This window comes from Ovis canadensis, chromosome 17, assembly GCF_042477335.2.
Source record: "Ovis canadensis isolate MfBH-ARS-UI-01 breed Bighorn chromosome 17, ARS-UI_OviCan_v2, whole genome shotgun sequence".
NCBI lineage: Eukaryota > Metazoa > Chordata > Mammalia > Artiodactyla > Bovidae > Ovis > Ovis canadensis.
In genome coordinates this window covers 14,381,793-14,406,633 of record NC_091261.1, presented here as the reverse complement: position 1 = coordinate 14,406,633, position 24,841 = coordinate 14,381,793, and the positions used below count along the sequence as shown (strand labels likewise).

The window sequence follows — 24,841 nt, the reverse complement described above, 5'->3', positions numbered from 1 at the left end:
AAAAAAAAAAAAAAAAGAAAGAGTCAGCTCTTATCCCTTCACCTTGAGCTAACCGCTGGTAACTGGATAGGTTAGTGCTCTCCATAATTTTTTCAATGTGTATATACATATTACTTCATAAAACTGAGATTAGATTTTACATGCTTAAACTGTATAAAGAAAATAGCACCTTTTTTTTTTTCTTGATATTGTTTGGTAATTATCTAACATTTCTAAGCTCTGAAGTTCAGTCACAATTCCATGCAGACATCTATTGGTTTGCTTGCTCAGAGTTCTAAAGGGTCATCATGCAGCGCTCCATAAAAAATAAGTGGCCAATACCCCAGAGGTCGAATACATCAGAGGTCAAATACAACAGAGGTCATTTAAGGACTCTTGTACAGAAGAGAAACTAAGTTTTCATTGGTGTTTATCCAACTGCAAGGTGGTTTGTCAATACCCAGTTCAAGAATCTTGTTTTATCTCTTTAACCTTGCACATGGCTGGTATGTAATATATATGGAATTGTTGAAATGTCTGCTGAGTAGGGAGATAAACTAGAGTTAAATCTTCTAATGATCTGGAAGATGAGCCGGTTGTGATACTGAAGCATTGAGTAGTTTCAAGAAGGAAAATTACCAACAGGTAGAAATCTTAATCTGCTAATCCCAGACTCCCAATCCAGCAGTTACCTGGTCCCCCTCCCCACTGGGAGGGGGGCTCCTGTGGTGTAGAATCCACCTTCCAACGCAAGGGATGTAGGTTTGATTCCTGGTGGGGGAATTAAAATCCCATATGCCTTGGAGCAACTAAGCTTCTGCCCTGCAACTAGAGAAAGCCTATGCATTGCAATGAAGACCTGGCACAGCCAAAAAACCATCTTAATGTGAGATCTCATCATTATAACTATGAAGGAATTTTGTATAAAGCACATTGCCAAAATTGTTTAAAATTTTATTAAGTATAATTGATTTACAGTGTTAATTTCTGCTGCACAGCAAAGTAATTCAGTTACACATATATGTATCTTTTTCATATTCTTTTCCATTATGGTTTATCACAGAATATTGAATATAGTTCCCTGTGCTATACAGTAGGACCTTGCTGTTTATCCTTTCTATATATAATAGTCTGCATCTGCTAATCCCAAACTCCCAATCCAACAGGTACCTGGCCCCCCTCCCCACTGGCAACTCCAAGTCTGTTCTCTGTGTCTGCGAGTCTGTTTCACAGATCAGTTCACTTGTGTCGTATTTTAGATTCCACATATCAGTGACATCATAGGATATTTGTCTTTCTGATTTCCTTCACTCAGTAGGATAACTCGGTCACCTATGTTGCAGCAATGTGTTGCCAGTGTTTTGGCAATAGCTGTGTTTCCTTTTTACTTCATTCTCGTGTAATATCTTCAACTGTTGCAGATGTCTGGTGTGACGTATAGTGGTGACTCTTTAGTAAATGACCAGTAATTTAAAATGAATTAATTTGACGGAGTTCAACATGGTAGTGCCGTTCTTAGGTTAGTTTGTTCTGACTTGTCTTCTCAGTTCTGTTAATTTTTTCTTTCTTGTTGGATTGGTTCATTTGTTCAGCAGGTATTTATTGGTGCCTCTTACGTGTCCGGTGCTGCCCAAGCACTGCAAAGATAGTAGGGAGCAAACATACAGTCCTCTGTCTTCATGGAGAGGAAGACAGACAGTAGACAAATGAGTCTAGGATGTGACTTCAGGTGTTGAAAAGGGCTAGGACGGAAACGGAAACAGCATGGCCATGGAAAGAGTGTGTGTGTGTGTAAGTGTGAACAGAGCGGCCCAGAAGGAGAGAGGGATGCGCTCCCCAGTCACCCGTGGGTGGGCTGAGTGCGCGGCAGCCCCAGGGGCCCCCGCGCGGCTCTGGCCCATCGTGTGGACAGCAGCAGCCGGCGCTAGAGGTTTTGAGAGTGATCGCTAATGGAAGGGCTCTGTGGTACCAAAGCTGCCGCGGGATAACGAGCACAGAGAACAGAAAAGACCGTGTCCTTAAACCATAGATTTAATGAGTCTACTTCTTTGAAGATGTTGAACTGATAAGACGGCATTTGTTATAACTCAGTAAAATTGTATGTGAGAAGCACTCTGCAGACCTCTGAAACCCATCCCAGGTGAGACCACTGTAAGCCAGACTCGGGATGGGATGTCCACGGTGAGTGGTACCAAATGTGCCACAAGCACGGATGAGAAAATGGTTGTAATCAGAAAGAGGCATTGCTCAGCTTCTGTTTAAATTCTTTCCACACAGACCCAGGGCCAGTTTTTATTCAGTTCTCTAAATTCTTGGGATCTCTAAAAATTAAAAGAGTATTAGAAAATATTTCAACATGCAGTACATTGCTTCTGGGGTAGGCGTGCCATGCTATTCCAGCCCTAGTGAATAGTTAATGCCTTGGACGATTCCGATTACCACAGGTTGCCAGGCCACCAGATAACGAAGCCAGTCCAGGATCTGTCCGTATAAAAAGTGTGTGCGCTCCCAGCTGAATCTCAGTTAAGGAGGTTGCTTTATATCTAGCCACGTAGCAGAAATAGTCATTGTTATTTATACCACATCTAATTTCTAAAAGTAAAATGGTCTGCAATAAAATCCCCAAATATAATCCCAAACAAGAATAAAAGGTAAGGGTCACATCCTGAAAGAAAGGAAGCGGAATGACGAACTTGGAAAACCAAGGACGATGAAAACTACCGCTAAGTTAAGCAAGCAAAAACAGCTCTGGGCTATTCTGCCGTAGTTCATCAGAGGGAACTCATTGCATGTTAAAAAGGAAGACATTAGTTCACTGATAATACATATCCTATCCTGGTCGCTCGGCTAGACTGTGCTGAGGGAACTTCATACGTAGTATCTCTATCAGCCGTGTTATACACGGAAAGGCAGGCCTTCATACGTATTGTTTATCTTACACTGAATCTCAGTGAGGAGCGCCTGTGTTTCTTTAGCTGCCTTAGAAGAATGATGCTTGTTGCTAGGATGTTCCATTCAGAAACACAGTGCTGTATTTCACAGAAAAAAAAAGTACATGTAATATTCAAAAGTTTACTCTCTCAAGACCATTTCGTTCTCTCAAAGAAACCAATTGTCTTTTATTATTTAAATGATCATTAAGGTGACATTTACGATCACATTATCACCCATTTTATAACAAAGACGCATATACTGAGGTTTCACAAGAGAGCTATTAAGCAAAAGCTGTTCCGGCCTCAGCCTAGTGAGGAGAGAAGGTGCATGACAGCCTTCTGCCGTGGCTATTCTTGGCTGGCTCCGGAGAGAAAGGCCAGCTGGGAGGGGAGCTGGCGGCCGGAGCGGGTTCTCTGTGCTGGGGTGTGGCTCTGAGACCCAGGGCCCACCTGCGCTGCCGCCCCTGCGGCTCTACTGGCAAGTCTTCCCTTGACTTGCAGTTCTCAGCCACGGGGGCGTTTCTGCAGATAGCCATTGGTGAACCTGCACAGTTAGGGTTGGTGAAGAGTCAAGGGGGCAGGGATGGGAGGATCTCCTTTAGCACTGTGAAATTCAGGTGACTGGAACTCAGAAGGAATACAGTAAGTCCCCTACGTATGAGTGAGTTCTGTTCAGAGAGGGCTTTCATAAGTCCAACAAAGTTATCTAGGTACCCAACTAACATCATTGTCTACATACTGTACTTTTCACGCAAATAACATAAAAATCAGGCAAACAAAACAATGACATGTTTTTAATCTTATAGTACAGTACCATGAAAAGTCTGTAGCACAGCACGGTAGCTGAACAGACACACGAGCTAACTTACATGACCGGACATGCGGATGCGTGTTCCCATCTCTGGAAGGTCACGACCTGGAGGTTCTTACGTAGGGGACTGACTGTAGGACGGCGGCTGCTGAGGAGCTAAGAGGGAGTTCCGGCAGACTGTGGCCATCCCCTCAGGGTCCTTCCACTTAAGGGGGATGTGTTTTAGATCTGTTTACCCCCCTGGGTGGGTTGGGTAGAGGGCCAAGGCTTGCAGTCAGCGCTGGAGGGGGACACTCCCTTCCTGTGACCTTAATGAGATGTGAGTTTATTTGGTCGGGGGTCCCTGCTGTCTATAAAAATCCTGTTGTTGCCATTCACTGACCAAATCTGTAATAGGTCTTCACTCCTTTCAATATTATTATTACTTCAGTTAGCCTAAGAAAAGATGAGATATAGCAAGGAATTAAAGAAGCCCAAATTCAGGGAGAAAAACCCTACTCATTTCTGGAAATAATAGTTTGGTACACCTTAAAAATACTTTTCTATATTCTAGTTCACAGTTGGGGCTTTTAAGTTTTCTATTCTATTTTCCTCCCCATCCACTCATCTTATCCACCTGTTATTTATCATCTGTCTGTCTGCCTATCTATCATCCATCTATCTGCCTACCTACTTATCTTATCCTTCCATATATTCACATTATCCATATTTGCAATGTCCCATCACATTTTCACTAAAGCCCTTATAGTGGAATAAGTAGAATACAAAGAGTAGAATGTATCTTTTTTGGCATTTAACTTAGCTAGAATAGTAACGTAGACATGGGCAAGGAAAGCGACAAGTCACTTTGAAATAGGTAGTTAGGGAAAACAGTGTTTTCTGCAGTACCTGTAGTGAGGATAAAGAAAGTTTAGATTAAAGAATGTATCGTCAGAAAATAATATTTCACAACTTCATAAAAAGGATACGGGTTATTGATCATCCTCTTCAAATCGACCTTCTCTTTGCAGTAAGGGCACGTCTGCTTTTTACCAACAATACACCAACCTCGGATGCAGAATTCATGAAAGCTTCGGGATCTTGTTAGGGAAGCTTCTGGATATTGAAGGGCAAGGTCTACTTCATGACGATGTGATGGAAGTGACCCCACCTGTTGGGTGGAGTGGTGGAGGCAGAAATGGCTCTCAGTCATGACTTGGGTGTGCCCATTGCTTTCCTAGAGCCTCTGCAGGACAATGGAGCCTCCAAGGACCGTGAGCTTGAAGTCAAAGCTTATGACCCTGAGGAGTTTACTGATCTTCTTAGCCTTACATGTTCTGACCTCAGATTCTGTGATTAAATTAGACAAAGAATGTGGATGTGCTTTTTTTACAGGATGTCTTATGTAAAATATCCTCACTTTTTGTGCATTTCTCATAGCAACTCCCCATTTGGCTTTTTGGGCACCTACCCATTACCATCTATGTAATGAGATTCCTCCTCCTAAGTCACTTCAGTCGTGTCCGATTCTGTGCAACCCTATAGACAGCAGCCCACCAGGCTCCCCCGTCCCTGGGATTCTCAAGGCAATCACACTGGAGTGGGTTGCCATTTCCTTCTCCAATGCATGAAAATGAAAAGTAAAAGTGAAATCGCTCAGTTGTGTCCAACCCTCAGCAACCCCATGGACTGCAGCCCACCAGGCTCCTCCATCCATGGGATTCTCCAGGCAAGAGTGCTGGAGTGGGGTTCCATTGCCTTCTCCAATGTAATGAGATTAGACAAGTTCAAATTATTTGTGGTCAAATATTTGTGCAGATATTTCTATTAGCTTCATAAGTTTTTTCTCAAGTTTTTATTACTGATAAGGAGCCAGTTATTTTGAAATAGAATATATAGAATCTAGGCACTTACAGATTCATTTGTATACAATCCCTTGTACAGAAAGATCGATGCTTTGTCCCCAAAGTTGACAATGAACCATATGTTTTCTCTCAGCACCAGGGACTGAATCCTACAGAGCCTGAGTCAAGTCAGTCTGTGGCACGACTTTCTGGGTACTTACATATCTCTCCTGGGCAGTGTGCTACCTGTGGGACAGTGACTCATTCGCCTCTGTGCTCAGCACCTTAAGCAGTGCCTAAGTGCCTGTCTGGGGGCTTCCCAGGGGGCACTAATGGCGAAGAATCCACCTGCCAGTGCAGGAGACGCAAGACTCAAGCTGGATCCCTGGGACAGGAGGACCCCCTGGAGGAGGAAATGTCAGCCCCCTCCAGTATTCTTGCCTGGAGAACTGCATGGACAGAGGAGCCACACTCCATGGGGCCTCAGACAGTTGGGCATGACTGAGCAACTAAGCACACACTCACACACACACACACGCCTCTTTATTGAATGAATATTTGAATGTATCATTCAAAACCAATTACTATTGCAAACTTACTTTCCTCAGGTTCCACAGCTTATAGATTTGAGTAGCGTCATTAACTGGGGCTTTCCTGGTGGCTCTGTGGTGAAGAATCTGCCTGCCAATGTAGGAGAGGCAGGTACAAACCCTGGGCTGGGAAGATCCCCTGGAGAAGGAAATGGCAACCCACTCCAGTATTCTTGCCAGGGAAATCCCATGGATGGAGGAGCCTGGCGGGCTACAGTCCTTGGGGTCACAAAAAGAGCTGCATGTGACTTAATGACTAAACAACAGACACCGTGATTAACTGTGAGATTCATCGTGTTGATTCATTTCTACAGTCATCGGTCCCAGCGTGGCTTTCCCTGATCTGCTTCAGCACCTTGTAGATGTTCCCTCACTAACGGAGGGCGTGGAGGTGGAGACAGTCAAGGCCACGCAGATGATTCCTCGGTGTTAGATAGGTGTGCGACCAAGAGTTCCCGTTCTTTTATGTTCTTGGAACTGGGGTCACTTTTGCATGTTTGGGTTAACATAAAGTGTATTATAACAAAGATATTGAGTCAAAACCTGTACAGTCCTCCATTCAAAAGAGCTGGAGTATAGCCCCATATCCCCCAGGTATGGCATTCAGGGCTCATTGAGCAAGCATTGAGATGTTCATCTCCTCTTTTATCTTCAAAATCTCATATGAAAAGCCTTCACCCCAGCAGAATTTCTGCAGAGCAGGACTCAGATTCCCACCCCTTGTTAATATGATTCATGTTTGCCCACTCCTTGCTCATATGACTCATGCTAAAATGGGCCATTAATAATACTCCCTGCAAAGCAAATTTGCAGGTGACTACATTTTCGATTACGTATGCACACATGTACAACAATCCCTAAGGGCTTTTAAAGGTGGAGAGAGAAAAGATTTCCACTTGCAAATGGCAGAAGGGGCTCTGTTCCAACATTTGAAAACTAAATCACATTTAAAACTAGGACCAGACTTGGAAAATTTCTACTAAGAATGATAGGTTTTTGGGAAATGTATCACACTGGAAAACCACATAGAATCCCACATGGGATATCTTTGTGTTTCTTACCTTAAAATGTTAAGACTTAAATGTTGGAGTAAAGGCTCCTATTACATTTCAGATGCATTTGGTCCAGTTTTTTACTCTCAGGATTGAATAAATGGAATCTGTCCAGATTAAACAGAATCAAATCATGAGTGCTGCATGTCTGTGGTATTACTGACTGGGTTCGGTGGGCTTCAGAGGCAAGAGGCAGATGGTTTGATCACCTTATAATGCCAGAGCTTTGAACTGAGTGTACAGCAATATTATAAAATTGATATTGTACTATAAAATAAAGATAAATGATGCCTTCTTTTCCCTGTATTAAGAGAAGAATTAAAATACTGATTGTTGGGCAATGCAAACACAACTGTGGTATCCAGAGTTACATGCTCAGGCAGTGCAGCCTGCTTGGCCCAGGGCTCTTGATGCCAGCATCTTTCAGCGCATGGAGCCCTTCCTCACTGTTGCTGGAGTCCCAGAGGGTGCTGGTTTCCAGGGCCAGGCTGGCCTGGCCCCTAAAGATCCCTCCGCTGGTGGATAGTGCTTTGGGGCACAACCCATAGGCCAGGGAATGAAATGGTCCAAGAACCATGTGCTCCTGTTTTGGTCTCTTCCTGTGTAATTTAAGGTGTCCTCTTTTCAAGGCCAAAGCTGATGCTTGGCTTTCCCCATCACCACTGTTGACACAAGCAGGTTCCTGAGAATTATTTCCAGGCAAAACACACCACCATTAATACCGCAGACGTGCAGCACTCATGATTGGATTCTGTTTAATCTGGACAGATTCCATCTATTCAACCCTAAGAGTGAAAAACTGGACATTGTCGTTCTTGTTCTTGTGAGATTCAGACGAGGGGTCCGCCAGGCAAGTCCTGAGCTCTGCCCGGCAGCTGAAACTACACTCTGTTCCTCGCTCCCCACCCTCTCTTCCCCGGTCCTCACTGGCTACCTGTGTGCTTAAGGCTTCACCGGCTCTCCCAGCCAGCCTCTGCTCCGGTGCTGCAGCCCTCCTGTCTGTGTGGCCTGAAGATTCCTTTTAAAAAAGAAATTACTGGGGGGAGGAGGCGGGAAAGAGGTTTACCGCCTACTAAGAGCAGTTCATTATTCATCAGGGATCGGAGAGAGTCTCAATAAGAAAATGGACAGGAGCATAAAGGCTTGGGTTTTGGGGAAGGGAGCTAAGCAAGGCAGAAGGAAGTGGGGAGAAGGAGGAGACAAAGGAGGAGGGGGGTGATGGGACAGTCTTCCCTGATTTTCCATCTCCCAGCACTGGCTTGAGGAAGGCCAAATGGCCTTCCATGAAAAGGATACACATGCTTGCATGAAAGCTGGTAGGTGTTTTCAATGAGCCCTTCTTCATCAAGTTCCACAATGATCTTCTGCCCACACACGGCGCAGATGTCGTCCGACAGACTCCTGGTGGGCATCCCACTGACGCTGTAGAACTATTGGGGGACAGGCCCAGAGCACACAACATTCTGTGAACACAGGGAAGCCACTGCCAGCTTGAAGACAGAGAGGCTTTACTGTTTCTCTGGTGGTTTAGAACTTGAAACGTTTTTTTCCCATAAGAACAATGCTACCGTGGGGTAGAGGTTTCCCAGGAAAAACCCCACTGAACCCCAAAGCACATTGCTAATTATAACCATCTAACTTCTCCACTAAGGAATCCTTTAAGAGGAACAATTTTATCAAGGGCTATAGTTCAGAATGACATGGCAAGCTTTTTAAATTCACCCAGAACCTGACCTTCCCCTTATTCTCCCGAGACTCTGATTCCCAGATCTCAAGTAACCCCAGACATCTATGTATCTTTTAATTAACTTTAATATAATTAAAATTTTAATCAATTTAAAAAAATCCCATCTGACTATAGGGAGTACAAAGACTGATCCCACTAGAAAGCAGTGCATTTAGAATTCTAACTTGGGACATTGCATCTCCCCAGGGGTGTGGATGAGGAGCAATTCTCAACATTGGCAGCACATTATAATGTCTAAGAAGCTTTTTAAAAGATAAAATATTTATTTTATTTTTTAAATGTAAAATAAAAAACGGTAGCATTGTATTTTAGATGTAAAAGATACAAATATAGAATAGAGTTCCCATACCAAGTTTCCCCTGTGATTAACACTTTACATTTAGGGTGGTACATTTGTTACAATTAATGAACCAACACTGATGCATTATTATGAAATAAAGTCTATACTTTGTTCAGATTGCTTGGTTTTTCTCAAATGTCCTTATTTTGTTCTAGAATCCCATCCAGGATACCATTAATTGTCTTATCTGTTTAGGCTTCTCTTTTTTAAAAAAATTTTTTAGGCTTCTCTTGGCTTTGGCAGTTTCTCAGACTTTGTTTTTTTTTCCCTATGATTGACAGTTTGGGGGTGGGGGCGGTGCTTGTAGAATGTCCTTCACTTGGGTTTTAGCTAATGATTTTTTCTCTTGATGATGCTGGGCTTATGAGTTTAGGGAAGAAGAGAACAGAGGTGAAATGCCACCCTTACCACATTGTGGCAAGGGTGCGTGCTGTCAACATGACTCATCATTGATGATGTTGACCTTGATCACTTAGTTTGAGATAGTGTTTGTCAAGTTTCTCCACTCTAAAACTACCTTTTACTTCTTTCTACACTGTACTCTTTGGAAGGAAATCACCATCACCACGAGCAGTTCACACTTAGGGAGTGGGGAGTTAGGAGTTATGGTCCACATCTGTATCAGTCAGGGTTCTCCAGGGAAATGGAACAGAGGATATGTATGCGTGTGGGTCGGGGGAGAGTGGGTGGAGAGGGAGAAAGGGGGAAGGGAGAGAGAGACTCATTTTCAAGACCTGAGGCTGGCAAGTCTGGAACCTGGAGGGCAGGCTAGCAGGCCAAACTCTGGAAAGAGTTTTCAGACTTGAGGCAGAACTTCTTCTCTGAAAAACTTCAGTTTTTGCCCTTAACGTCTTTGACTGATTAGCTAAGACCCATCTATATTTTCAAGGGTATTGGCTTTCCCTTAAAGTTAATGCTAAAGCTGAAACTCCAGTACTTTGGCCACCTCATGCGAAGAGTTGACTCATTGGAAAAGACTCTGATGCTGGGAGGGATTGGGGGCAGGAGGGGAAGGGGACGACAGAGGATGAGATGGCTGGATGGCATCACGGACTCAATGGACATGAGTCTAAGTGTACTCCGGGAGTTGGTGATGGACACGGAGGCCTGGCGTGCTACAATTCATGGGGTCACAAAGAGTCAGACACGACTGAGCGACTGAACTGAACTGAAAGTTAATTACAGCTACAAAGTACATTCAAAGCAACATGTAGACTCATCTTTGGTCAAACAGCTGGATACGAGAGCCTAATCAAGTTGACATATAAAAGCCAACCATGCAACCTTCTTAAAGGTGGAATATCTCCATAAATTATGTGGAATTTGTCTGAATAGGAGATCTGTCTATTCTCATTTATTTATATATCTATCTATTCAATCATTCACTTATTTCACTGTGGACTCAGGGATATTTATTCTATACTTCGAGTTATAACCCAGTACTATTTACTATGAATACTACTGCTACTACTGTGTTGCTCAAATTGTTTCAGCCTTGGCTACTGTGTCTCTTTGACATACCCTCATCACTGTGGGTTTTTTCTTGTGTGGGCTCTTTCTGAGAACTTCCTTACTTTCTGGCCCTACAAAATACTCTAGGGTCATATTATATGTTCCCTGCCAAGACCCAGAATCAGCCGTTTTCCCAAGGAACACTGTTTCCTTTTATTATAGACTGGTATTAGAAAACAAGTTCAGAGCACTTTGTGTGCTCACTGCTACTAAGCTGTCATTGCTTCTAGGCCTTCTTAGTTGACAAAGCAAGGAGATATGTCTGTATACTCTAACCCATGTGTATACACAAGGGTTATAAATATATAAAATATATAAAATATAAAATATTTCTATATATATCATCTACCTTAAGATACATATAATCTATGTTAAGCTAAACACGAGTTCGGACTGATGTCTTTGACTCTGATCCGCTCACAGATCATTCTAGCCTTCTCTCCTTGCTTATATGTAGCCTTCTGAGAGTAAGAAACATAGCTTCCATGACCAGTCTTCCATTCACTTGGAGTCCAGTTCCAGAATACATGCACAGTGGTATCAGGGTATCCCCATAGCCCTGAGGGAAACTTACTTAATGGAGTACAGTGCTTACATACAGTTCCTTTTGCTTTTAATCTTGGATCTCCACTCATTTCAAAGAGACTTAGGTCAGCACTTCCCCCCCACCCCCCCACTTCAGAGAGGTTATTTCACACATTTGTAGTACAGCTGAATTCTCTGGTCACAGTCCACGTTCTATCCTGGCATTCCCTGACATCCTACATGACTTGTTTTACATTTGCACACTTAAGGTTTAACCTTTCTGCTATAAAGTACTGTTGATTTTGACAGATAACTAATGTCATGCATTCACCATTAGAGTATCACACAGAATAATTTCACCACTCTAACAAATTCCCTGTGCTTCACACATTCAGCCCTGCTCCCTCCCTAACCCTCTTGGCAACCACTGCTTTCTCTAGCATCTCCATAGCTGTACCTTTTCCAAATTGTCATATAAGTGGAATCATATAGTACAGACTGGCTTCTTTCACTTAGCACTATATATTTACGATTCATCCAACTTTTTGCATGGCTTAATAGCTTATTCCTTTTCCTAGGGAGCTTTTAAAGCAGAGCAGATGCATTGGCTCCACTCCCAGAGTCTGACTTAATTAGTGTGGGGCGCAGGCACTGGTGTGGTGCTTCCTCTTTACCTCTGTCACAAGCACGTGAATAAGTGCATACACACACGTACACACACACACCATCAGCTGAAGTCACTGGTGGTTGTGCCAATGGCTTGAGACAGTACTTGGTGGCTGGAATGAGGATGGTAGGAGATGACAAGATGTCATAGACTGGTGGGATGGAATCAGGTGAGGAATTTCCATAAAGCTGGGGCTTAAAGACTTGGTTCTTTTGCCAGGTTAAATCTTTTCTTCCTGGTCCACTGGAGAACAGAGGACATTCAACTCTTCCTCTCCTGTCCACAAGCAGGCACAAGAGGCTTTGGGAATTTGTAGAAGGGGGATGGCTCTGGTTTCTGTTGGAGGAACTGGGAGTGAAAATGCTCCCTTCTGTGCTTGCCTTAGAGTTCACTAGAAAGGCAGCTGTCTTAGAGATGACACAAGGCTGGCCATTCCAGCATTCCACCACAGAAGCTGGACTCCAGGCTCTAGAGAAAGAGTAAGATGGAGTCTACAGAGATGGGGAAGGGGAGGTGGGGGATGAAACAAAGGCCTTGTCGACTCAGTCCTGTGCCGTAACCGGAGGGGAGAACAGCAGTCCAGAAGGCCAGTCTTTCCTCGCTGCTCACAGTGGTTTCTCCATTTCATATCTGGCTGTGTGCCAAGAGGCTGGTAGAGGACAGAGAAGTGGAATTTCTGAAACCACTGGGTCACACCTGGGACCTTTGGGATTAAGCTTTTAAGAGATGTGCGTATGTTAGACACAGATGGTTACTCCTAATATCTGCATCTGGAATCCATCTAGCCAGAAAGTGTGTCCATTCTGAGTTTTAATTTTAAGAGCGTTAAAAAGCTATTAGCGATTTTTTTAATTCCAGGGAACAACATACAGTCAGAATACATTTAGCACACTTTTAATCTCTTCTATTTCTTCAATTGCAATATAATGATAGCTGATCTTTATGATGATTATTACCCTGAGGTGTTGATTGATTCTAAAGTGCTTTATGTGCATCAAATATGACTTTTATTTGCATCAACAGATAAAGGGTTTTTGTTATTGCTGAATTTTTACTAATCCTTTATTTTTATTTTTTAGATTAATTTTTACTAAACCTTTAAATGTTGGCAATTCGAGTATGCTAGATATGGTTACTTCCAGATAATTTGACACCCGGAGAATCCAAGGAGCAGTTGGGGCTGACAGAACCAAAAAACCCCTATTTCTGAAAATGGGCACAAATGTGTAAGATGAGACCATTTTTCTACATACCAAAAATGATTTCAAAGAATGAAAGCAACGCTTACCCCTAGAGTAGAAGCCATGTAGTCCGAACAGATCTCTGCGAAGTCTCTCCCCATTACCCCATAGTAGAGGCCGTAAAACAAGGACACGATGCCCAAATCCATGGAATCTCTAGCTTTGATTCTATTGAAAACAACAGCCAAGGGAAGTAAGAGTGGGCATCTTGCGGGGTGGGGGGGTGGGGGCGGGGATGGTCTTGGGAAGGACTGCAGCTTGGAAAGTATTTCTTGCCATGGTATCTAACAGAACCTTGAGTGTATTTTCCCTCATTTATTTGTTTAGTGTTTCTTTTTTTTTAAAAGTGAATTTAAAATTCTCTCCATTCCTTTAAATTTTACCACTCAAGGCTAAGTGGACAAAATAATTCTTGAAAGAGTGTTTAACGTCTTCTTTGGACTGCAGTGCTGAGACAAGCCAAATCTAACCAGAGGTTCTCAAGCTTGGCTGTCGGTGGGAAAACCTGGGCATCTTGTAAAAAACCTCCATCTGCAGGCTACACCCTGGGCCAATTACATCAGCTCTCTGGAGGTGGGGCCCATGCAGCAATATTTTTGGAGGCTCTCCAGACAAGGATGATTGCAGTGGGGAGCTAACATTAGGAACCTCTTTAATAGTTCAATGGTTCTCAGCCCTAACTGTATGTTAGGATTACCTGGGGGAGATTTAAAGTATATACTAATACACAAGCATATCTTCTAGGGCTCTAATTTAAGTGGCTTGGGGTGGGGTCTGGACAGTATCTAGGGCTGAGAAGTTTGATCCCTGTGATCAAACTTAGATTTTATAGAATGCTTTCAAATACTTAATCTTACCTAAAAATATTGGAGATAGGTATCATTAGCCCTACTTTGGTTTGAAAAATGGAGACTTAGGAAAAATGATTGCTTAACCTGACAGTTGGTACCAGGAATCAAGCTCACATTTTGAGGTCATTTGTTACTATGCCATAGTTGCTATGTGTTAATAAAAAATTTTTTATTTTGCAAGTTGGATATTTCAAATACACTAGGATTCTCTACAACAACCCCTATTTCTTTATTTTTAAATTTATTTTTAATTGGAGGATAATTGCTTTACAATGTTGCGTTGGTTTCTGCCATATAACAAATGTGAATCAGCCCCTTCCCCACCCCCGCCCACCACCTTCTTTTCTTAAAGGTAAGTGACCAAGTGAAGTTGCTCAGTTGTGTCCGACTCTTTGTGACCCCATGGACTTTAGCCTTCCACACTCCTCCATCCATGGGATTTTCCAGGCAAGAGTACTGGAGTGGGTTGCCATTGCCTTCTCCAGAGGATCTTCCCAACCCAGGGATCGAACTCAGGTCTCCTGCATTGTAGGCAGATGCTTTGCCGTCTGAGCCACAAGGGAAATCCATAAGGTTTCTTTAAAAAGTGAATGATTAGCTCCTGATGTAGTAGCTGGATCTTAATGATCACACTTTCGATTTGCTCCCTCTGCAAGAGTCTCTAATACTAGCAATGAGAGTCGGTGGGTCTGCCAGAGGCAGGAAGGACATGGAAAGAGGAGGGGAGGTGGGAGTCCCTCTCTCCGGAACCCTCTACTGGCTGTTTCTGTGCTCTGTTCACTTGAGGAGGAAACGGTACAAGCTGTGCAGACCTGGAGGGCAGAGGTCTTTTGGTCTTGTGAACTGGGCGTTCCAACACAGTGGGCAGCTTCATCCTTCCAAGATCTGAAAACTGGGGCAGTGGCGAAGAATGAAGATGACCTTCCCTCTATGCCCAGGGGAGCATGGATTTATAATCTAATTGATAAAAAGTGTAGCAACGAACTTGTAGTTCCACAGAAAAGAATCTCAATACAATTGTGCTCAACGACAATTAGTAGTGAAAAAAATAGCTCCTTCCCATCTGAGGGCTTCCCTGGTGGTTCCGCTGGTAAAGAATTTGCCTGCAATGTGGGAGACCTGGGTTCCCTAATCCCTGGATTGGGAAGGTCCCCTGGAGAGGCTACCCACTCCAGTATTCTGGCCTGGAGAATTCCATGGATAGAGGAGTCTGGCAGGCTACATATAGTCCACGGGTTTGTAAAGTTAGACACGACTGAACGATTCTCACTTCATTTCCCATCTGAAGGGTTAGGTTCTTCATATACCTCATTATAAGAGAATTCCTGGATAAGGATCTTAAAATCATACAGATAATAATTTGGGGGTAACTACAGTCCCAAGTGACTTCATAAAAGTAAAATAATATTTTACATACATTAAAGTAATATAGGCAGTATGCTGAAAGAATAATTCAGTGTCTTTCTATGTGTAAACAAATAGTAATAGATCGGGACAGTTGTATTCTATCCCTTTCCTCCTAGGGAATGGTGGGAGTTCCCTCTCTGAAAATTGCATGAAATATTTATGAAATCAGATTGCTGTGTTGCCACAGGAAGAGCCCTTCCCCCCAGGGCTGGGTCTCCATCCAGTTTTCTTCCTTATTTTATGACTTATGGGTAGCTAACTTCTGCCTTTCAAATTTCTAAGGTTCCAGAGATTTAGATTAAGTTTTTTTGGTCACGTGGCCTGTGGGATCTTGGGTCACTGACCAGAGATCGAACCTGCACCCCCAGTTGGAGTTCCAACCACAGGACCACCGAGGAGGTTCCAGAGTTAGAGGAATTTTGACGTGAGAGATGTTCCAGGGATTTTGAGTGGTTTTCCACAGCTAGTATGTCCACCATCCACAGTGGTATGTCTCACACTTCCTTTCCAACACATAGCTCTGCCCCTGAGAACCTCACTCACAGCGCGTCTCAGCAGCCATCTTCCCAGTGGAAACAGGATTCTGAGTCATGGATATTATTATCCCAATTTCCTTTATTTCTCCCTAGACTTTGCTGCCCTGTCACCTCTTCACTTCTCTTTCGATGTCTAAGTACTCAGTTTCTTCTTTGACTAAATGCCTCCAGCAGAAGAGATTTAGAGCAGAAACAAAATTCTAGAGCAGTACATTGGACATAATTAAAAAAAATTCTTATAGCCACAAATAAAAGGTAAAAAGAAACAGATCAAATAATTTCACTAAAACATCCAGAGTACTGTCATCTCATGTAATCATAAAATGATTTTCTTATACGGTCTTTGAAACTCAATGTGTATTTTAGACTTACAGCACCTCTTACCTGATATTTTAAGTGCTCAGCAGTTACATGGGTTGGCAGCTACTGTATTGGATAGCATAGTTCTAGGGGCTTAAAGAAGAAAGGTCTATAGAGGGATATGACAGTTAAGAATTTTGTGGAAGGGAACTTCTTAGCTCAATAAGAATTGCTCCAACAAATATAGGCCAGCTCTGAATGATGATGTCTTTAAAGCTTATAATTTTTAAAACCTTTGAAATCTGAGTGTTCTCTTCCTTTTACTAGTTTCCCCCAGTGGCATCTATGATACCAATGATAGTACTATAAACAGTGTGTCCCTGGAAAATTGCAGGGCCAAATGTGGCTTCCAGACACTGAGAACTTGACCAGGTTAATGCTACAAGTAAGTGCTTAGAGACATCAGTATCTTAATTGGAGATACTTACCTGAAAAATAAATGGAATCCACACATTGTAAATATGATAGCCAAATAACCCACAACACCAAATGCATAGCTGAGTTTGTAGATTAGAAGAAACCATTTGTAAACCAATCTGTGGAGTGAAAAATGGGGAGATGCACCAAACATGATATATTAGAAAATATTTTCTCTTTTTCAAACATTGTTATAAGTCAGTTTTTAGTTTCTAAAATTCTGTTCAATTTACAATACACAGAACATGAATATATCATATCAGCTAAACTCCATGATAATCTAGAGTTTTAATATACTATCAACAAGCAATATATAGACAGTACTATCATGCACGTGTGTTTCTATGTATATATGCCTGGAGAATCCCAGGGATGGGGGAGCCTGGGTGGGCTGCCATCTACGGGGTCGCACAGAGTCGGACACGACTGAAGTGACTTAGCATAGCATAGCATGCGTATATAAATTCATTGCGACTTATGTCCTCATGGAAAGGTGACCTTCGGGACCAGTTATTCTACACGAGGCCCTGTCGACCTCCCTCTCTGATTGGCTTACAGTGGCTTTGGCAGGAGTCCTTGGAGGCGAGCGAGCGATGGGAGCTGTCCTCCCCGGAGCCTCTCGCTTCCCGCCCGCGCTGCCCCGGCCCTCGCGCGGCCTCACTCACGCGGCCCCGCAGCCCTGGAGCAGGAGCCGGCGCACTTGTTTCCTGCGCTGCGTGGCCGGGCCCTGTGTCTGCCCCACGCTCACCACGTGGCTTTCAGGGCTTCCGCCTTCCCGCAGGGTCCACATGGGGAAGTGAGAGGGTGGGGATGCAGGGCAAGGACGGAGCCCATGTGCAAGGAGCCGTGGGTCCTTTCTGCTCCCCTTGCTCCAGGCAGGAAAAGCTCTTAGGAAAACCGCCTGCTGCTTCCTGCCTGAGAGAGCCTGGGCTGGGGCTGCGGCGCGGCTCCATTCCTGGTTCCGAACACGCAGGGGCTGGAAGGAGGGGGTGCTGGGGGCCCGGAGGAGCGAAGGGGGTGCTGGCACACTGCACACGAGGGGAGGGCTCCCCGTTTGCCCTCAGCCCCTTCCCGCCTCCTTCTCTGGAACCCCTCTCCTGCATTTCTCCCCAAACTTCATTCAGAATCTCCCTCTGGAGACAGGGCCCCACGCTTTCGCCTCTGACCCCTGGAGCCCTGTCCCCAAATCTCACCTTCCCTGGCTTCCTCCCTGTTGGAGCCATCGCACCAAATGCTTATGTTCTATATTATTACTGATCCAATGTTTCAGCGTTATTTTATTTACGTATTAAAATTTTTATTAAAGTATAGTTGACTTATGACATTATATTACTTTCAGGTGTACAACATACTGATTTGATATTTCTATGTATTACAAAATCACCACCACTAGGAATCTAGTTACCATCTATTACCATAGTTATTATGATTTTACCAACTATACAGGCAGACCTAGCTTTATTACACTTTGCAAACACTGCATTATTATCATTAAACAGAAGGTCTGTGTTAACCCTTTGTTGAGGAGGTCTGTAGGGACCACTTTTCCAACAGCATTTCCTCACTTTGTGTCTCTGTGCCCCATTTTGCTAATTCTTACAAGATTCCAAACTTTTACATGATTATCATATTTGTTTTGGTGATCTGTGATCAGTGAGCTTTGGTGTTACTGTTATAATTGTTTTGGGGCACCACAAACCACGCACATGTAACATGGCAACCTCAACTGATAAAAATAGTGTGTTTTGACTTTACCACTGCTTGGCTTTTCCCCCACCTTTCTCCTTCTTCTCAGGCCTCCCTATTCCCTGGGACACAACAATATCGAAATTAGGCCAATTAATAATCCCACAGTGGCCCCATTGTTCAAGTGAAAGGAAGAGTTGCATATCTCTCACTTAAAATCAAAAGCTAGAAATGATTAAGTTTAGTGAGGAAGGCATGTCAAAAGTAGAAATTGGCTGAAAACTTAGGCCTCTTGCATCAGTGAGCCAAGTTATGTATGCAGAGGAAAATGCTTGAAGGAAATGAAAAGTGCTGCTCCAGAGAATATACAAACGAAAGTGAAACAGCTTTACTGCTGATATGGAGAAAGCGGCAGTGGTCTGGAAAGAAGGTCAAACCAGCCACAACATTGATTCTCTTAAGCCAAGGCCTAACCCAGAGCAAGGCCCTCACTCTCTTCAATCCCCTGAAGGCCGAGAGGTGAGGAAGCTGCAGAGGAAAAGTCTGAAGCCAGCAGAGGTTGGGTCATGAGACATGTCAGGAAAGAGCCTGTCTCCATAGCAGAGGCGCGAGGTGAGGCAGCCAGGGCTGGTGCAGCAGCAGAGAGTTTCCCAGAAGATGTAGCTAAGATAATTAACGATGGTGGCAACAGTAAATAGGGGCTTCTCTAGTGGCTCCGTGGCAAAGAGTCCACCTGCCAAGCAGGGGACATGGGTTCTGTCCCTGGGTTGGGAACATCCCCTGGAGAAGGAAATGGGATCCACTCCAGTATTCTTGTCTGGGAAATCCCATGGACAGAGGAGCCTGGTGGGCTATAGTCCATGGGGTCGCAAAAAGTCAGAAATGACTTAGTGACTTAACAACAGATTTTCATCACAGACAAAACAGCCTTCTATGGGAAGATGCCATCTAGGACTTTCGTACTTAGAGAGGAGAAGACAATGCCTGGTTTCAAAGCTTCGAATGACAGGCTGACTCTCTTGTTAGGGTCTTATGTAGCTGGTGACTCTCAGCAGAACCCTAAGATTGGTCCTGAAGAATTATGCTTGGTCTACTCTGCTTTGGGCTTCCCTTGTAGCTCAGTCGGTAAAGAATCTGCCTGCAGTGGAGGAGACCTGGGTTCGATCCCTGGGTTGGGAAGATGCCCTGGAGAAGGAAATGGCAACTCACTCTGGTATCCTTGCCTGGAAAATCTCATGGACAGAGGAGCCTGGTGGACTGCAGTCCATGGGGTCACAAAGAGTCAGGCACGACTGAGCGACTAACACACTACTCTGCTTTTGCTATATAAACGGAACAGCAAAGCCTCGATGGCAGCACATCTGTTTGCAACATGGTTTGCTGACTACTTACTAACCCCCAGGGGAAAAGATTCATAATATTCCTGCTCATTGACAATGCACCCGGTCATTCAAGAGCTCTGATTGAGATGTACAATGAGATTAATGCTTTTATGCCTGTAACACATCCATTCTTTGGCCCATGAATCAAGGACCGATTTTGAATTTCAATTCTTATTAGTTAAGAAGTACATTTCATAAGGCTACAGCTGTCATAAATAGTGATTCCTCTGATGGATCTGGGCAAAGTAAATAAAAAGCCTTCCGGGAAGGATTCACCATTCTAGATGCCATTAAGAACACTTGTGGTTCACGGGAAGAGGTCAGAATATCAACACTGACAGGAGTTTGGAAGAAGTTGATTCTATCCCTCACGAGTGACTTGGAGGAATTTAAGCCTTTAGTGGAGGAAGGAGCTGCAGATGTGGTGGAAATAGCAAGGCAGCTAGAATTCAAAGTGGAGCCTGAAGAACTGCTGCAGCCTCATGATGAAACAAATGAGGAGTTGCTTCTTATGGAGAAGTGAAGGAAGTCGTTTCTTGGGATGAAATCTACTCCTGGTGAAGATGCTGTGAAGACTGCTGAAATAACAAAGGGTTTAGAATATGACATAAACTTAGTTGCTAAAGAAGCAGCAGGGTGTGAGAAGACTGACTCCAGTTTTGAAAGGAGTTCTATGTGGGTAAAATGCTATCAAACAGCACCACATGCTACAGAGAAATCGTTCAGGAAAGAGTCAATCAATGCAGCAGATGTCACTGTCTTATTAGAAGAAATTGCCGCAGCTAACCCAACCTTCAGCGACCACCAATCCAGTCAGCAGCCGCCAACTTGGAGGCGAGACCTTCCGCTAGGAACAAGATTACAACTCCTTGAAGGCTCAGGTGATGGTTAGCATTTTTTAACAATAGAGATTTTAAAATAAAGAAATGTACATCATTTTTTTGGATATAATTCTGTCACACACTTAATAGGCTACAGTGTAGTATAAACATACATAATATAAACTTTTATATGTACAGGGAAACCAAAAAACTTGTGACTTGCTCGGGTGTGATAGCCACTTTATTGCAGTGCTCTGGAACCTGACCCAAAAGGTATGCCTATATATTACGTCCCTGAAACTTCCTTTTTTGGTAACTTGATGTTTGTGCTTCTTAATCCCTTTCACCCATTTCATTCCCCCACTCCCTTCCCCTGTAGCAACATCTATTTTGTTCTCTGTATCTATGACTGTTTCTGTTTTATGTTTGTTCATTTTTTTTAATATTCCACATGTAAGTGGTATATGATATTTGTCTTTGTCTGACTTCTAAACTTAGCACAGCTTTCTAGGTCCATCCATGTTCTCAAAATATGCAAACTTTGGTCTTTTTAATGGCTGAGTACTATTCCATTTTACGTGTACACTTCCTCTTCCTTATCTATTAATCTATCAAGGAACACCTAGGCTGCTTCCATATTTTGGCTATTGTAAATAATATTGCAATGAACAGGGGGGTGAGCACATGTTTTTAAGTTGGTGCTTTTACTCAAGCCATACTCCAGAGAAAAACTGCCAGATGGTAAGGTAATTGTTTTAAACATTGGTTTTGTTGTTGTTGTTGTTGCTGTTTTTTAGGAATCTCCATACTGTTTTCCAACAAACAGTGGAAAGCCACAAATAGTGGCTCCAACAATTTACAGTCCCGTCCAAAGGGCACAAGGGGCTCCCTTTTCTTCACAATCTTGCCAGCACTAATTATTTCTTGTCTTTTTGATAATCACGATTCTGACAGATGTGAGATAATATTTCATTGTGGTTTTGATTTCCACGTGATTTGATTTCCCCGGATGACTGATGAGCATCTTTTCATGTGCCTGTTGGCCACTTGTATGCCTTCTTTGGGAAAATGTCTATTCAGGTCCTTGGCCCATTTTTAAAATGAATTGTTTGGTTTTTTAATATAGAGTTGTATGAGTTCTTCATATATTTGGAGATAAACCCCTTATTGAACATATCATTTTCAAGTATCTTCTCCCATTCAGTCGGTTACCTTTTCATTTTTGTTGATGGCTTCTACTGCCACATAAAAACTTCTTAGCTTGATGTGGTCCCATTTGTTTACTTTTGCTTTCGTTGCCCTTGCCTGAGAAGACAGATCAAAAAATATTGCAAAGACCGAAGTGTGTCCTGACTATGTTTTCTTCTAGGATTTTTATGGTTTCAGGTCTTACACTTAAGCCTTCAATCCATTTTATTTTTGTATATAGTATAAGAAAATGGTGTCGTTTCTTTCTTTTACATGTAGCTGTCTGGTTTTCCCAACACCATTTACTAAAGAGACTGTCTTTTCTTCATTGTATTTTCTTGCCTCCTTTATTGTAGATTAATTGATCACATTAGTGTGGGTTTATTTCTGCACTCTCTACTCTATTTCATTGATCTAAATGTCTGTTTCTGCCAGTACCATACTGTTTTGATTACTATAGCTTTGTAGTTTGGTTTGAAATCAGAGAGTGTGATACCTCCAGCCCTGTTCTTCTTTCTCAAGATTGTTTTAGCTATCTGGAGTCTTTTGTGGTTCCATACAAATTTTAGGACTATTTGTGAAAAATGCCATTGGTATTTTAATAAGGATTGCATTGAATCTGTGGATTGCCTTGGGTAGTGTGGATTTTTAACAATATAAATTCTTCCAGTTCATAAGACCAGTATATCTTTCTATTTACTTGTGTCATCTTCAATTTATTTTATCATTGTCTTAGAATTTTCCAAGTACAGGTCTTTTACTTCCTTAGGTAGGTTATTCCTAGATATTTTATTCTTTTTGATGCTGTGATAAATGGGACTGTTTCCTTACTTTCTATGTTTCATAGTTCATTGTTAGTATATAGAAATGCAACACGTTTCTTTGTATTCATTTTATATCCTGCAACTTCACCAAATTCATTAATGAGTTCTAGCAGTTTTCCAGCGGCATCTTTAGGATTTTCTGTGTGTAGTACTATGTCATCTGCCAACAGTGGCAGTTTCACTTCTTCCTTTCCCATTTAGATTTCTTTTATTTCTTTTTCTTCTCTGATTGCTACGGCTAGGACTGCCAAAACTGAATTGAATAAAAGTGATGACAGTGTGTACCCTTGCTTTGTTCCTGATCTTAGAAGATCAGGTTTTCACTGTTTGAATATGAGGTTAACTGTGGGTTTGTCATAGTATTTATTATGTTGAGGCATGTTCCCCCTATACCCACTTTGTTGAGAATTTTTATAAATGGATGTTAAATTTTGTCAAGTGCTTTTTCTGAACCCATTGAGGTGACCATGTGATTTTTTATCATTTGTTTATTTAATGCTCTTTATTGTGTTGATTGATTTGTGGATGTTGAACTGTCCTTGCATCCTTGGAGTAAATCCCACTTGATCATGTTGTATGATTCTTTTCAATGTACTGTTGAATTTGAATTCCTAACATTTTTTGAGGATATTTGCATCTATGATTATCAGGGATACTGACCTGTAATTTTCTTTTTTGGTAGTGTTTTTGTTTGGTTTTGGTATCAGGGTAATACTAGCCTTATAGATTGAGTTTGAGAGTGTTCCCTTCTGTCTCTCTCTCTCTTTTTTTTTTTGAATAATTTGAGAAGTTTAGCTCTTCTTTAAATGTTTGGTAGAATTCCCTGTGAAACCATCTTGTCCTGGATTTTTGTTTGTTGGAAGCTTTTTGATTACTGATTCAATTTTATTACCAGTAATTGGTCTATTCAGATTCTCTATTTTATGTTGATTCAGTCTTGGAAGACTATATGTTTCTAGCTATTTATCCATTTCTTCTAGGTTGTCTAATTTGTTGGCATATGGTTGTTTGTAGTAGTCTCTTATGATTGTATGTTTATGGTTGTAATTTCTCCTGTTTCATTTCTGATTTTATTTGGGCCCTCTCTTTTTCTTGATGAGACTGGCTAAAGATTCATCAATTTCGTCTCTTTTCAAAGAAACATCTCTTGGTTTTGTTGATCTCTTTTATCTTTAAAAGTCCCTATTGCATTCATTTTCACTTTGCTTTTTATTATTTTCACTCTTTTACTAACTGTGGGCTTTGCCTGTTCTTCTTTTTTCTGGTTCCTTTAGACTTCAAGTTGTTTATTTGAGATTCTTCTTGTTTCTTGAGGTACACCTGTATTCTTATAAACTTTCCTCTTAAACCTGATTTGCTGCATCCCATAAGTTTTGGACCTTTGTGATTCCATTTTCATCCATTGGTTGTTTAGTAGCACATTGTTGAGTATCTATATGTTTGCATTTTTTTCCAGATTTCTTCCTGGAGTTGATTTCTATTTTTATATTATTATGATTAGAAAAGATACTTGATATGATGTTGATCTTCTTAATTTATTGACACTTGTTTGACATATGGCCTAGCACGTTATCTATCCTGGAGAATGTTCCATGTGCCCTTGAAAAGAATTTGTATTCTGCAGTTTTTGGATGCAATGTTGTATACACATCTATTAAGTTCATCTGATCTAATCCTTTAAGGCCCATATTTCCTGACTGATTTTCTATCTGGGTGATCTATTGATATAAATGAAATATTAAAGTCCTGCTAATACAGTATTGCTGTCAATCTCTCCCTTTATGTCTGTTAATATGTGCTATATGGATTTAGGTGCTCCTATCTTAGGTGCATGATGCTAAGTCACCTCAGTCGTGTCTGACTCTGTGCGACCCCATAGACAGCAGCCCACCAGGCTCCCCCATCCCTGGGACTCTCCAGGCAAGAACACTGGAGTGGATTGCCATTTCCTTCTCCAATGCACGAAAGTGAAAAGTAAAAGGGAAGTCACTCAGTCATGTCCGACTCTTAGCGACCCCATGGACCACAGCCCACCAGGCTCCTCTGTCCATGGGATTTTCCAGGCAAGAGTACTGGAGTGGGGTGCCATCGCCTTCTCCGAACTTAGGTGCATAAATATTCCCAAATGTTATATTTTTTTCTTGGACTG

General features: G+C 42.3%; 1 protein-coding gene across 4 annotated transcripts in view; it reads right to left on the bottom strand.

Annotated features, from left to right (window-relative positions):
* Positions 1-912: 912 nt before the first annotated feature.
* Positions 913-24,841, bottom strand: part of RNF175 (ring finger protein 175) — a 65,273-nt gene continuing 41,344 nt past the window's right edge. For 2 of the 4 annotated variants that reach the window (XM_069556651.1, XM_069556649.1), the window contains exons 5-9: positions 16,803-16,910; positions 13,268-13,388; positions 8,485-8,618; positions 4,692-4,793; positions 913-2,491 (exon numbers count right to left, since the gene is read on the bottom strand). In XM_069556651.1, the coding sequence (XP_069412752.1) occupies positions 2,371-2,491; positions 4,692-4,793; positions 8,485-8,618; positions 13,268-13,388; positions 16,803-16,910 (586 nt within the window). In that variant the 3' untranslated portion in view covers positions 913-2,370. Of the gene's footprint in view, positions 2,492-4,691; positions 4,874-6,145; positions 6,356-8,122; positions 8,619-13,267; positions 13,389-16,802; positions 16,911-24,841 lie in introns of all 4 variants that reach the window. The other 2 variants (XR_011249758.1, XM_069556650.1) reach the window with 2 other exon arrangements.